This window comes from Sander vitreus, chromosome 17, assembly GCF_031162955.1.
Source record: "Sander vitreus isolate 19-12246 chromosome 17, sanVit1, whole genome shotgun sequence".
NCBI classification, from domain to species: domain Eukaryota; kingdom Metazoa; phylum Chordata; class Actinopteri; order Perciformes; family Percidae; genus Sander; species Sander vitreus.
This window is the reverse complement of record NC_135871.1, coordinates 25323878-25338907: the sequence shown is the minus strand read 5'-3', so window position 1 is coordinate 25338907 and position 15030 is coordinate 25323878. Positions and strand designations below refer to the sequence as shown.

Genomic DNA, 15030 nt, shown 5'->3' with positions numbered 1-15030 from the left:
AATGTACACACGTTCATTCAATTCATAGCAGGCTGTGTAAACTGATCAGGACAAACAACAAAAATGGACAGACTGCATCATTTAATTTTCTCTTATTTCTTAATGTTTGTTATTTATTCATATTCTTATTTAATTTGTTCTTTTCTTCATTTATTTATTTTTCTTTCCTTCTCAAACCTTCTGTTTTTTCCCAATTTTTATTTTATCCTCGTCTTTCTTTCCTCCTTTCTTCTGCCCTCCTTTCTTTCCTCTTTTCCTGCCATCATCCCCATTTTGTTTCCCTCTACTGTCCCTTCCTCCCTCTTTCTCTGCATCAACGTTGTCCAAGGATAGGACATGCTGCAGGTAATGGAGGTAAATCATCTAGGACATAATTAAGAGGCTTATGAGTGTGCGTGTTATGCATCACATTAGGAAAAAAAGAAAAAGAAACTGCATGCAAACAGGCCTCATAGTTACAAATATGCTCATTTTCATTCACCGACAAACACACAGACACTCAGCCTTAAGGGTCTGACCTTATACAGTGGAGTTAAATACCTCTCTCACCTCATTTGGTTGTCTGTGAACACACACACACACACACACACACACACACACACACACACACACACACACACACACACACACACATACACCACACACAACACACACAACACACACACACAGCCTTTTGGTGTGTTTTAAGCACCAATGAAGGACTCATCAGACATGTTCATCTAGTTCCCTCACAAATTTGAATGTTTTCTGCTTCTACCCGTTGGCCCTTGAAGCCTCTGTGAGGAATTGTGTGTGTGTGTGTGTGTGTGTGTGTGTGTGTGTGTGTGTGTGTGTGTGTGTGTGTGTGTGTGTGTGTGTGTGTGTGTAATCAGGAACTCAGCTAGCTTGATCCCCTCTGGTATGTGCTTTCGGGAGGATTTGTCAAAGGGCAGCAGCACAGCCTGAAGTAATGACAAAGAAAATGGGCCTTCGCTGGTTTTCCTCCTCTGGCTGTTTACTCCAAAAAACTTTGTTGTAATGCATTTCAGTAGTCTGATTTTAAATACTTATGTTTTTCAACACTTTACACTTTATATCAAAACACTTTTTATTTAATATGGGGGCTAAAAAAACAACAAAAACATACGGAACCTTAAGGTGGAACCACAAGTTGATTTTTACACTTTGTATTCAATTTTACAAACATGTAATACAAACTGTTTTCAGTATCTCACTTTTAATCCTCACAATAAAATGATTTTTGAGGGCAACAGGTTGTGTGAATTTTGCATGAATATTACTCGGTCAAACATGATCTATTGTAATTTTTCTTTAAAAGAGAGTGAGAGCCTGAGACGATACCTCGTGTTAGATATCAAAAAAGGGTGTCAGAGTGGGTGAGTTACTGAGGTTATCAGGAGTCCACCTCCCATTTCAGACGTAAGGAGAAGTAACGAGTCACATTTGGTATCTTTTTGGTTAGACATTGTGATTATTTTCTTACCGTTGCCTGCAATGGTCTGGGCCTCAATTTCATTAGCTTTCCTCTTGGCCACATCCGCTAGCACCACCTCGCCCTTATCGCTGGCAACATAATGGAGGTCCTTTGAAGGAAATGCAAGAAAGAAAGAAACGTGAACGTTAATCTAAAATGAATCTAGGCTCCGATGACAATGGTTTTTTTTTGGGAGGGGTGGGGGCGATGTTTTGGCGGGAGAAGGAAGAAACAGATGAAATGACAGAAAAAAATTAGCCGTTTGAAGCCCAACATCAGAAAGAGCACCGGTTGGATGAAATGCCGGTTCCTGCAAAAACTTTGAAATCAGCCTGCTTGCGCCCCCCTCCCCCTCACACCCTCGTCTCTCCGTTTTTGAACTAGGGAGGATGTTATCTGTCACATTTCAAAAGTGGGAGAGGAGGCAAGGGACTATTCACCTTTCAGAAATGCTGGTATTCTCTCTTTACAGAGAAACATATCCAGCCGAGCACATTACTATATCAGCCTGCAACAATATTGGAAACAGCGTGTATCCTCTGTATCTCTCTGTTTGAGTCTGGCAGGGCCATAAAAGGAGATAATATTGCTAAATGATGTCTGAGAGTGGCTGATTTAAAGCTCAACGCTGCCATAACATTCATTAAAAACCACACTGCATCAGACAGCTATTCCTGTTTTTAAGGTGCTCTTGGCTACAAGCAAGTCTGAGGTCAATTCATCTATATAAATACCTGAAAAACTGAAATTAATTATATAAACTGTAGTTTTAACAAATCAGACTCAATTCAATTAAAATCTGAATTGTCCTGTGAGGGACACAGGTTTGGGGTATGTAGTTCACACTGGAAAAGTGACAAAATTAAATATACTGAAAATAAGTATGCATACTAAAAATGATTAGAAAAGATAATTCTCCTATAATATTTGAACAAATTCATAATGTTTTATGATGATAAAGTGGTTTAGTTTAAACAGAGTGTATCCTGACATGGACATGTAACAACAGCTAAATCAGAGGACCTAAAACAATCAGGAGATGTGCTCAAATGATGACTCAATAATGATCTAAACCATACCAATGACCAGCAACAGTTACACATTTCTCAGTCTAAAAAGCAAACTGGAGCTGCAGCATGATGGTATGAAACTTGCTCTTGTGTCAGAAAGGTCACTGATTTAAATCCCCAGAACGGCTGTGAAGTAAATGAAAAACACACCCTCAACAATAACAATCAGCATGTTGCCACAGTTGGTCCAGTGGAGCCCGTCAATAACCAGCAGTAAAGATTGAAAATGTGCTGGTCAGCTCCCAGTCGCTTTGAGTGGAGAGCAGGATGCCTCAGAAGGAACTGAATATACATAATGTGGATAATGCATGAGTATAAGTGAAAACAATTAAAACTATACGTTGTGAAAAAAAATGACAGAGGTATCACTTTTTATTTGAAAAAGAAGGAAAAAAACACTACAGAATTTTTGCAACACTCAACCTCTGAAATTGATGAAAAAGGGAGTGAATTACACCATCATCCTGGCACCCAACGAGGGGCTACTCAGGGTTGCAGGGTTTTCTCAGGCTGAGTGCAGGGCCTGAGGGCCCATCAAAGGGTACAGCGTTTTAAGAAAAGTCTTCCGCCTCAGCGACATCACAGGACATCAGTGACGTGACTCAGGGCTCGCCATGGATAACCCTCAGCTGGCTAAAGCCAGCCCCCAGCTGAGCCTGCACCCGGCCCTAATACCCCCATATTGTAACCCAGCTTTTGTACACCCAGAGGGAAAAAAAGAGGGGGTTGCTGGTTTCCAAAAGAGGTGGGGAGCAGAGAGGGATTGAGGCAGGGAAAGAGGGGGAGTATAAGAGAATAAGAGAGGTAGGTGCTGAAATTGAAGAGTATGAATGGGAACAGATTGGGTAATTACAGTGTGGTGCCTGCCCTCTGTGGCGAGGAGTTAGGAGGAAATGTGAAAATGGCCGACAACAAAATGGCCTCAAAAGAACCTAAATCGGCTCCCAGGACTGAGGTGGCTAATTCAGCCGCTGTGAACGAGGACATGGCCCCTCAATTAGATATGAGTGAGGCTTCCTAATTGATAACAAACAGAGTAGCAGAAGATTAAAATAGGCGAGGAGAAGAGGAGGCATTACAGTGAAATGACAGTGAGGTGTGAGAGCAGTGAGAGAGATGGTGAACAAGACATAAAAGACGTGAAGAAGGCAAAATTCACAACAAGGGTTTTTTTTATGGTAGAGAGACAGCAGCAGGAAGAGAGAGATTGTATGACAGACAGACCAGAACAATATGAACATTTGATGCCGGGGCGCTTTATTCCAGCTTAGCTCCTCATAATACTGTCTGAATCTTGAAAGAGGGACCCAGAGAAAGAATAAACGAATGAACAAACGAGAATGAGAGGGAGAGACAAACTGAGAACTAAGAGAGAGAGAGAGAGAGAGAGAGAGAGAGAGAGAGAGAGAGAGAGAGAGAGAGAGCGTGAGAGGAGAATCAGCCCGACTAAGAAGGGATAACAATAATACTGCATATAAAACCATCAGATATTACACCTCTTATTCCCAGACGCTCAAACGCGACACTAATCTTATTTATATAAGAGCTTTAGGGGTTGCAGCGCCTGATAAAGAGGGGTGTTTTAGTGGGCAATTTTTAGGGAGGAGAGAGAGTGGGGTGGGGGTGTGGTGGTGGACACTAAGAGCCCGATATTGACTGATATTTGGGTTACCTCCAAATAAATGAGGGATTAGGTTAACTGGCACACAGCAGCATTTATGACACATTAATAGACAGGATCATGTCTGAATGTTTGCAGTCTGTGGGTTACTGTCAAACAGCATCGGGAAGTACAAACATTCTTACGAACATTTAGTGTGGATTTACACTTTTTTAATGGCACTATGTGCACAGAATAACGTATAGTTGATGCATGTATAGAGTCTATATAGAGTCTAACTATCTGGATTTCTGACCTCTGTATGTGGACATGATCGTTGGAAGGTTGGGTCAATTTAAAAGAAAAATTCTTCCTTTAGAAAGTTTCATGCTGTAATACTTTAATACCTGCAAAACCTGTACGGCACCCCTGGAGCTATACTGTGATTATTATTTGTGATCTTGGTGTATTTGCCTTTGAAGTTTTTACAGAGAATGGTAAACAACTTGTTGCACTTGGTGTAGAGAGGTGGAGGTGCAGAGGGTTATAGGAATATTGTTATAGCAGCAACAGCAGAATATGGAAAAAAACACATCTTGTGGTTAATGCACTACTGTATATTTACTGGCCACTGATCTCTATGTCAGTGTACTTTTTTCTTTTTTTCAAGCGAAGTGAGTTATGGGCAACATGGGTAAAGAAACAGGGCCTTTAAATTACATATGTAACGGGTTACATCTTTTAGGCATATATACAGTATTTAACATATTTTTTGTATAGTCTTAAGTAGCGTTTTTCTTCAGCAAATTCCACGTGAGGGCTTTCTTGACAACAAGCAAAAATAATGTTTACCTGGGATTTTGCTCAGGTATAAATCTTGGTATATATTTTGCAAATGTTGTTACTATTATTAAAATATCAGCAACAAAAGGCGGCTCTAGAGAGAAACCTTTGCTCTTTGATTTTGAGGGACGGACATCAAATCCTGATAATTACTTTTGAAGTTTTCAGGCTTCATTGCAACCCTTGGAAATATATCAGACAAGTGTCACATCCCCAGGAATAACAAATATACACCAATAACAATTAGTCCCAGAAATTCAAAGTAGTTAAGATTTTTTTTTAGGTACTGACATGTTTTAGGGTGGAATTTTTCTTTGCCAACAACAGAGTCAAATCAAATATTGGCAAGGAGACTGGACACATAGGCACAAGCAAACATAAAAATACACATTCACTAATTAACAGCCGTCATAATCCCTGGACATGAGCCCATTTGCTCAACTTGCAAACACATACACACACATTTTCTGACCCACCTGTTATCCAGGAGCTTTGTGCTTGACTAACAGTTCTATCAGATAGGTGTTAAGGACTTAATGTTTAAATAACTCTAATTACTCATCTAAGCGACAACAATGAGCTTATTGCCAAGACGTGCGCTACTTCCTCCTTCTGCTCCTCCAGCACCGCCAAGCCCGGCGCCAGATAGGGGAGGAAGATAGGAGGTGAACCCAACAGACGCAGCTTGCCTTACTGCTAGCGTATCTAACAAGAAACAGTACAAGCCCTCACTGGGGAAGAAAAGAGCCGGCATCAGATTCAGCTATCACACAATTTGATTTAATTAACAAGTTTCATCAAGAGCCAAGGAGAAGAAGAAGAAGAGAAAGGGGAAGGAGGCAGAGAAAAAAAAACTTGTCGTCAGCTTGACGAGGCTGACGAATGACCTAATTGGTTACATTATCAACTCATTATCAAAGGCTAATTAGGGAGCTACAGAACAGCGGCAATTATGAAGAAAAAAAAATGCAAACGACTCAGTAACCCCCTGCTACTACCTCTACATACATCCCCCAACCTCCACCTCCGCCAAAACACCCCCCTACCACCAATTCCTCCTCCCCCTCAATTTAGCCCAACACTAAAGTGTTTCATTTTGACAAAAGGTTTCTTTTCTTTTTTTAAAGGCTTGAAGGGCCTCTATTGTTAGCTGGGAGACAATGGGGCTTGAAGGGTTGGGGGTCTGGTGGTGATAGAGGGGGGTGTATCATGCTGGGCATTTCAAGAAGAGGTGAGGGTGTTAGCTACAGTATGTATGTATGTGTGTGTGAGCATTTTATCAAGTCGATGGTGCGTTATTGAGTTCTGTGGGCAAGTTTGGAAGTTAGAAAGAGTTGGATGAAGGTGGGGGTTGCCCTCAATAACCTCGCCACCATCAAATCAATCAGCTGACCAGCAGGTTAAAGCAACAACACAACCTAATTAGAGTGAAGGACAGAGCAAGGGGTGAAATGTCAATGTCCCATTTTTCTTTCTCTTTGTCGCTCTTTTCAGGTGATGAGTTGCTGCTCTCTTGGTCGCTGAGGCAAGAAAGTGCTCGTTGTGAGTGAGAATTAACTTTGTTGCAGATCTAGGATGAGAAGTATTTGCAATTATCTGTTGTGTTTGGTGAGTCAGATATATATGGATTGCCATAATGGTCACCGCAAAAGGGTTCACAAATGCTTTCTAATAATGTCTCATAAATTTGTATAAAATGTATAAGAGTAAATAGAAAAATATATGTTTGCATGCAAGAAGAGCTTGGAAAGATGTCCCCTGTTCGGAATTAACACACATGTGGTTTGATTTAAAACAGGAAATAAAATAAAAACATCTGCTGGCTGTCATATGTAGTATTAGAGCCACAGGAGGGGGACACATAGTTGTCAAACTGAACTGAAATGGACAAGTGAATTGGCTCTTAATTGGAGGTTTTGTAGTTTTGGTCATGCAATGTGAAGAACCACTGGACAGTTTCACACCAATCATCACACCAACTTCACACAATATTTGGCTTTAAGATCAAGTACTGTAGTGATCAAAATCCCTGTGAGACAGTCTAAGGGGCCATCCACACGGAGACACTTTTTGGAGCAAACGCACATTTTTAGCATCGTTTGGGCCCCTCGTCCACACAAATCCAGTAAACGCACTGCCTGAAAACGCACTTTTTTAAAACCGGGTCCCAGGGTGAAAAAATTCAAAAACGGCTCTCTTTTGGCTTCGTCTGGATATTTATCGTATCGATGATGTCATCGCCACACCCCTCGACCTCTTACCCGCAGTCCCGCACTAGTGCACGGCCACACACGACTGCGGTGAAGCTAAGCGAGCATATCCTATCTCAATGGTCAAAGCAGCTCACTTCATCTAGCTAAATAGTTTGTCTCTGCTCCCTGACACTTCCCTCTGCTCTGCCAGTCCTGGATTCTACACAAGATATATTGCTAACGTTATGTAGCTAACGTTAAACATCGCTAAAGTAGCTGACCGCTAAAGTAGCTGACCGCTACAGCAGCGTCGTAACGTTAACGTTAGCTGCTATGGTTAGCTAGCCGTTTATAAAGTGGAAGCTAGCTAGCTAATCTGTCTGCTTATCAACTCTTTGAACGGATTATTGTAACTTTTACCACGGTTTATTGTAGAAAAGCTACTGCAAGAAAAACGTTGAGATTATCAAAAAGACATTGGATCATTGATGTTTGTTTGACTGCCTAGCTAGTGGCAGACAGAATTGCAAAATAAAAAGCAATCCAACAGCACATTATACAATGTAAACAAAGACACGTTTCCTTGCGGAGGCCTTTATAAAATGAGGAGTGGTGAAAGTTATTATAGTCCGAACGTTAGTCTAGCTAGTCATTTTATGATGGGAAGTTAACTCTTCTTCTCCGTGTTTTGGTGAATTTCTGTAGCAGAAACAGCGCCGCCTATAGGCCTTGAATATGAAGTAGCGCCTGGATACGTATGGATGCAAAAATCCTTGAAACGAATCCAGGGAAGGCGGGTAAAAAAAAGATTGTTTTGGTACGTGTGGACGTTTGTAGTTTACTGTGCCTAAAACGGTTGCTTATGATTAGTAGGGTCATTTTCCGATTGTGCCACAAACAAAAAGTTCTTAAAAACATAATGTCATCTGTGAAAAAGTAGTAATTCTAATTAAATTTGTCACTTTTCACTTTCATGGTCAATAACTTAACACAAAATATGAAGGACTTAAGAAGAAGAATTTCACAATTCCTGAAATGTTATTCTTTCCTTTGAATATGTCGGGAAAGAAATTTAAAAGAGAACAAACCAAATTCTAAGTTTTGGGAAGAGTTAATTATTAACATAAAGACAAGGATTTTGACAAGCTAGTGTACAGACAGAACATGAATATACATGTTTATCTCTATGGGAATAATCACTGTAACTGCAAATTAGTTTTGGACCAGACTGCTTTGTTGACAGCTCAGTTTGTCCTGATGTAGCTGACACGAAATCAGTTCAAACCCAACGCTGAGGATTATTTGCAGATATGATTCCACCTCCATCTCTGTGCTCATCCTCTGTTTCCTTCTTTTCCTCCTCCCTCATCTCGACACCTCCAAAGTGACAGAGTAAGGCCCTGCTTCTTTTCTCTTTTTTTGCGTTTGTCATATAGCTTTCCATCCACACCACTACCCCCCTCCTCGCCTCTCTGCACCCCTCCTTCCTTTGCACTCTTTCAAGGTCCACAGGCTCGACTCCACCTTTTCAATTCGGCTTCCCAGCAGCACTACTTAGTGGGGAGGTAATTGGAACCAGTGCTATCAGTGTGATTGAGGGAGCAAGAGTGTGTGTGTGTGTGTGTGTGTGTGTGTGTGTGTGTGTGTGTGTGTGTGTGTGTATGTGTGTATGGGTGTTGGTGAAGCATGGAGCAAAGGGGGCCTCATGAAAAAGGGGGTCAAACACATAGAAGAGCATTTCAGCGTGGAGTGGAAGAAAGAGCAAGTTAGAGGGAAGATGAGAGGAGAGGAAAAGGCCGAGCCAAGACCATGGAGGTTGTGAAAAGATAGGGGCCCATACTGAGATCACACCTGCTCTCTGACATGCCACGCACGCACGTGCACACACACACACACACACACACACACACACACACACACACACACACACACACACACACACTTACAAGTCATGTGAAAATAAAAGTAAGTACAACAGCCACTGAACAATTAAGCTGGAGTACACTTATATAAAAACTGTATGTTACACCTTTCTCTTTCTTGAAATTTCCTGTGTGTATCTTTACTGTCAAGCACTTCAATAAAGTCAAAAATGGCAAAAGAAACCTATTTAACAGTAGAACACAGTTTTTGATTAAGTATCGCCTGATCCTCATGGGTTCTGGTACTGAGGTGCTGGCTACATTTGCAAGCATATTCTTCAAATCTTGTGAATAAAAACCATTATATAGCTTCAACAAAATATGCATGGATAAATTTGTGTCCCAGCCTATCAGATGAGTTTCCATATTTCCCCTACCTTACCTGCCTGAGCGTTCATTTTAAACGGTAAATTGAAGACTTTTTAAGACCTTTCTAACACTACATAGAATGCAATTTAATATGTTTCATGATCATACCGGCCAAATCAAAACCAGTAGAGACAATATGAGCAATCATTAGTTTTCATTATATAATTTTTTTTTATATTATTTTTTGTACTTCCCAGCAGTATACAGTACAACAATAACTGCTAATAGTATAATTAATTAAATGAATGCAACCTGGACCTGGATAAGCAATGTAAAATGGATGGATGGATGATGCTTTTTGCTAAAGTTTTGGCCATGAGAGATTGTCTCATTTTCCTTTCATTATATTCGCTGTTCAATTGAATTAAATTGTTCATTTTTCAAGATTACAAATATCCTGGACGGACTGTCTTCAAAAGACCCCATCGTGGATTTCACTATAACGCCAGTAACCTTTTTGTCAAAGTGTGTCACACTTTTTCAAGAGAGAAATTTACTTTCCACTCACCATGAATAAATCTCTGGCTTCTAAATCTATGGCGAGGAGGAAGGCCTTCTCTAAGCGCTGGTGTCTGCGGAGAAAGTGGAGAAAGTTGAAGAGGAAACACGACAACATCCTGACTAGAAAGAAAAACAATCATCAATCTAAAAATACATGCTTTGAATTAAAATTTATAGAGGGAAAAGTCAGAAGTAGGCCCACATATTTCCTCCTTCCTTCGGTCTGCACACAAACACACACCTCGACCCACACACACCTCTACACACAAAACTGGCAATAATTGAACTGAGAGTACGAGCTAGTCCTCGTCCTATTATCCAGAATAAAAGCTGGGAGGGAGAAAGAGAGAGAGCTGTATCTCCCAGTACAAAACACCTCAACTTTTCCTGTCTAGAGCCAACATGAAACAAACAAACACAAGCAGAGAGAGGAGGTGTGGGGGGCTTCCTTCATTTGATGTTGATGGAGAGAAAAAGAATGCAGGTGGGTGATAAGAGAGGAGAGGAGTAGGGATGCCAAACAACGCTCCAGCTCTGCTACAGGAAAGAAGAAAGAAAGAGAGATGGAAATGGGAGGTAATTGCAGGATGGAGAGCAGTAAGCAGCAGTGTGTGGGAACAACAGGGTCTATTTCAGTCAAACAGGCATTTCAAAAGGCTCTCATGGCAGAAGGGAAAATGAAACAACAGTCTAAACAGGTGCACGCAAGGTGAATGACTCAAAGCTGCATCAGTGTGCAGGATGAAATTCAAAAGCTATTTCCTTTTTAGAATTTTTTAAATAGCAATAGTGAGCGGCAAATACCCAGTATTAAATTGTATCTGCGATGGATGTCATCTCCACAAAGACCTTTTTTGGACGGTATTTCTTATTCTGATTCTGCACCCAATAAAATGTTCTGGTAATGCCTTAAAAATAGTCTGTTCATTTGAGTATGTAGAGTTTTCATCAAAAGAGGCAGCCGTCATTGATCAGATAATTACTGATCTGTAGCCTGATGGAGGAACAGACTGTTCCTCCATATGTATGTATTTAAATCTAATATATTTAGCTCTAATATAGACCTTGCCCTTTGACCCACCCTGAAGATGCAAAACAAATGTCTCCTTCAGAAGATCAAATTAGGACCACAGCAACAGCACAGGGTATATGGCGTTACCTGAGAAGGTGGTGAAAAAAGCGGCGGGCACACTTGCTGATTGGCTCCCTGTACTCCAGTATCACCACATCAGAGAGAGGAGCAGGTGGGGCATAAAACACACCCAGAGTTGCTTCTAGTTGGGCTACAGACAGAACAGAAAAATGAATAAATAACAATAACATACATGCAGGGTTTTAGTAGACGTGTGCCTCACAAAGTGAGACCCACCCTCTCTCTCTGCGTTCAGCTCCAGCCTCAGCAGGTGGTTGGTGACTGAGCTCAGGCCTCGGTAGCATTCATCCCCCATGATGCTCCAGTCCATGGCCTCCAGGATGCCCAGCGCCTCTCTGACCTGGCCACATCGCAGCCGCTGCTGCAGCAGCTCCCTAGGACCCATCTGGCCTCTAGTCAGAGCTCCTGTCACATGGAGGCAGTTTGGTTTTAGTTTATTATTACATGAAATAAAGCAAAAGCAAAGAACAGATCAAAAAGATCAAAATGTACCAGGATCTCATCCATCTCTGTGACAGTTAGAAAGCTATGCTTTGCTAAAATTATATAACATTTATAGATGAAGCCCTCCTCTCTGGTCGTATCACCTGATGTATGTGTATACAAATAAGTCAATCCATCCACATGTCAAACCATCTGGCCATCAAAAGAAAGTTAGTTCATTTTGTTATTCATTGTTTTTCTATATTTAATTTGATTTGGTCTTATTTAATTTAATTGTATAATATTGAATCATTTTTTTTATATTTAGTGACTACACAGCACTGATGTTCAATTATATTCCTATTTACTAATATCTGAGTTTAAATGTGCAGAAACGCTGCTGAAACAACAATTTAAAATTTTCCTTATTTCTGTAAAAGGCTTAAAAGGTAAAAGATTTTCCAAAGGCTTGAAAACAGAAGGGCAAAATAGTCCTTGCTGTGTGTTATCATGCAGAATATTCTTGAAGCACTTAGTTAAGCTAAGTAAGTGTCCAATGGATCGGTCTAAACTCTAAAGCACCACTAGATTGGTAAAACTGACATTGACTTGTCAATCAATACATCTGTTTAATCCCTGGTGTGTGTGTTTATCTCCTCATCACCATCTATTTAATTACATCTGAAAAACATTGAGCATATGAGAGAAATGCCACAACTGATTATGCCTTTTGACCAGAGGTGATTGATTATGCTTTTGTTTGTGTGTGTGTGTGTGAGCACATTAGGATGCTGAATAATGGAAGGACCAGGTTTTGTACCCTTTCCTGGCAGTAGAGGTGTCTCGTTCTGTGTATAAAAGGGCAAAGGTGTATGTGCGTTTGTGGCTTTATCGAGCACACATACGGGAAGTGAAGGTGTTGAATGACAGGGGTGATTATTGTCCATTGTGACTTGATAACGATGGTGCAACTTGGATGTGCCATAGAGGAGCAGAGCCAAACCACCAAACTCAAATGCATGTTGCCACAAATGACTACTGTAGTTGTACTTTTCTGTAAATTCAAACTTGATGTGACATTTTTCACAGCACAACATAATCTAGCTTAAACATTCACTAAACAATATTTGGACATAGCTGGTGGCACAGTTCTGAGTGAAGGTGATCACTGACAGCAGTACTGTCAATGGGCCAGACAAAGTCACCACTGACTCTTGTCCAATTAATTGAAAAAGTTGTTTGCATGCATGACTGTGTGTGTGTGTGTGTGTGTGTGTGTGTGTGTGTGTGGGAAGGGTGGTGTTCGAGCAATTAAAATGACAAGCTGGCAATTAGCAAGCCCCCAAATCCCCTTAAGAGTGGGCTAATGTGGCTAATACATCAGCTGAGCGTAGTGCAGTTTGTCTGTGTATACGTTTGTGTGTGTGTGTGTGTGTGTGTGTGTGTGTGTGTGTGTGTGTGTGTGTGTAGAGGTCCTTGAGTTGGGTGTTAACGTCTGCTCTAAGCTAACTCTAAGCAGAGACAATGGATCATTGTGGTGGCAAGGACAAGTCACTTCTCTTCCACACCTGTCTACACGAACGTATTTGACCAGCTCAGGTCAGCGTCACAGTAGACACACAACAACAAGACCAGCAGCAGCACGAACAAACAGCAGTACTCATACTCTGCTCCGTCAACATGACTTTAGAGACAAAACTACTTACAAAGAGTTCAACTCAAAGCATAATGACAGCAGAGCAATACAGTCTTCTTAAATAAGAAAGAGTTAGCCATTAAAACTGTTATATTGTGGACATTTATTCAGTTAATCACAGTTTGTTTTAATGTTGTGCTATCAGTATCCTTTTCAGAAATAAAAGTATCTTAAAAAATGTGTGATGAGACTAGTTGGTAATTAAAATGCTCGATATAAGCTGCCACACCAGAGATTAAACGCTAGTTGGCTTAAACTCAAATTGTTGCCTTAGATAGATTAATAAAAGTGCTTAACTAATCAAATTATCAAGCACCAGCTTGTGCAGTGGAGGGGAGAGCACACCTTTATGTTTTTTTTCTGCTTTAGTATGTAACCAAAATAAATATCAAATAAAGATATATCAGCTTGGGCTCTCACTCTCCTTTTTTCACTAGTTGTATACCCAGTTATGTAATTCTTCATTAAACATCAACAATATTTCGCTTCCCTACAAAAATGACAAATTTCCTTGCATGTCGTGCAGCACATTCCCTGGTCTGCCTTTCCACAGCCTGTACCGGTGCAGGCCCAGCCACGGCCAACGTGTGCCCAGATGAGATAACTCTGTACAGGCGTGAGGGTGGGGGGGGGGGGGGGGGCACCAAGGAGGGCTGCCTCCTATGGAAAAAAAGAGAACTTGGAGCTTGGCCAAGTCTTTCTTCCTTGCCGTCTCCCAACTCACTCCTTCTGTCATGTAGCGGGCCTTATGAAACAAGTCAATACAGAGAAAGAGAGCAAGCAAACAAACAAATGAGTTGGAGTGTGTGTGTTGCATAGAAGCACAGAAATAGAAAAATACACACACGTGTGTGTTGGGGAAGAATTATCATGGAGGGAAGACGTGCAGTGACTTTCTTCATCAAAACCTTGGCAGACGATCAGAGGAGGGGAAGCTATTGTTGGAAGACACCCTCCCCTTTCCCTGTGCACACAGGCAATCACAGTTGGATACACATGCACGTGCACACACGCGCACACACACACACACACACACACACACACACACACACACACACACACACGCACACGCGCGCACTGCTACCTTCCTCCTTCCACCCCCACACTCCTGCTTTCAAACTTCAGCAGAGAGCTGCGTGCCACTGTCACATCTTCTTTCCAAAGTCACAATTAAAGACGCTGAATGTGTGTATGTGTGAGTGTGTATGTATGAGTGTGTTTGTGTATGCATGTGTTGGAGGGTAAGGTGGCTGCTTCGGAAAAATTTGATTGGCAAACTTTATCTGGGGGCCCCGAGGGACTGCGCAGCCACTGTAAACGATTTATCGGAAAAATGCATCCCAGAATGCACCTGGGGGGCTCTTGCCCTGGGGCGATTATTGAATGACCTCTGAGAGCGTGACTCCTGCTAACCTTCCCGCCTGTCAACAAATTAACTTCCCTCAGCAGTGAAGAGGACGACCCCGTTCAGCAGCCATATTTACACAGTGGGGTTCAGACACAGTGTCAGATCCAGAACAGAGGAAGAGCCTCTGAAGGGAGGAGGGCACCTTCATCAAGAAGAGATGAATATGATGGTGTGGAAGGTTTGTACATTATTTCCTATTTAGAAATCATTGCATGTAAAGTAAAATGTAAATAAATTTTAGGGTAGTTACTCTAGGCAGCATTTAAGATCAAGACATCGCTGCATCACTCTTAAGACAGCATCATCAATGGCTAGTTTATGTAGTTTCTTTCACAGAGATTCAGAAATTTCACACACAAAGCTCTTCATCAGCTTATAG

The 15030-nt window shown here is 41.3% G+C and overlaps 1 protein-coding gene across 4 annotated transcripts in view; it reads right to left on the bottom strand.

The window, feature by feature from the left end:
* The window catches only part of wdpcp (WD repeat containing planar cell polarity effector), a 79859-nt gene that overhangs the window by 14281 nt on the left and 50548 nt on the right, over nt 1-15030 (bottom strand). For 2 of the 4 annotated variants that reach the window (XM_078273295.1, XM_078273294.1), the window contains exons 11-14: nt 11341-11529; nt 11131-11254; nt 9979-10042; nt 1484-1583 (exon numbers count right to left, since the gene is read on the bottom strand). In XM_078273295.1, coding sequence (XP_078129421.1) covers nt 1484-1583; nt 9979-10042; nt 11131-11254; nt 11341-11529 — 477 coding nt within the window. The remainder of the gene's footprint in view (nt 1-1483; nt 1584-9978; nt 10043-11130; nt 11255-11340; nt 11530-15030) is intronic. The other 2 variants (XR_013503356.1, XR_013503355.1) reach the window with 1 other exon arrangement.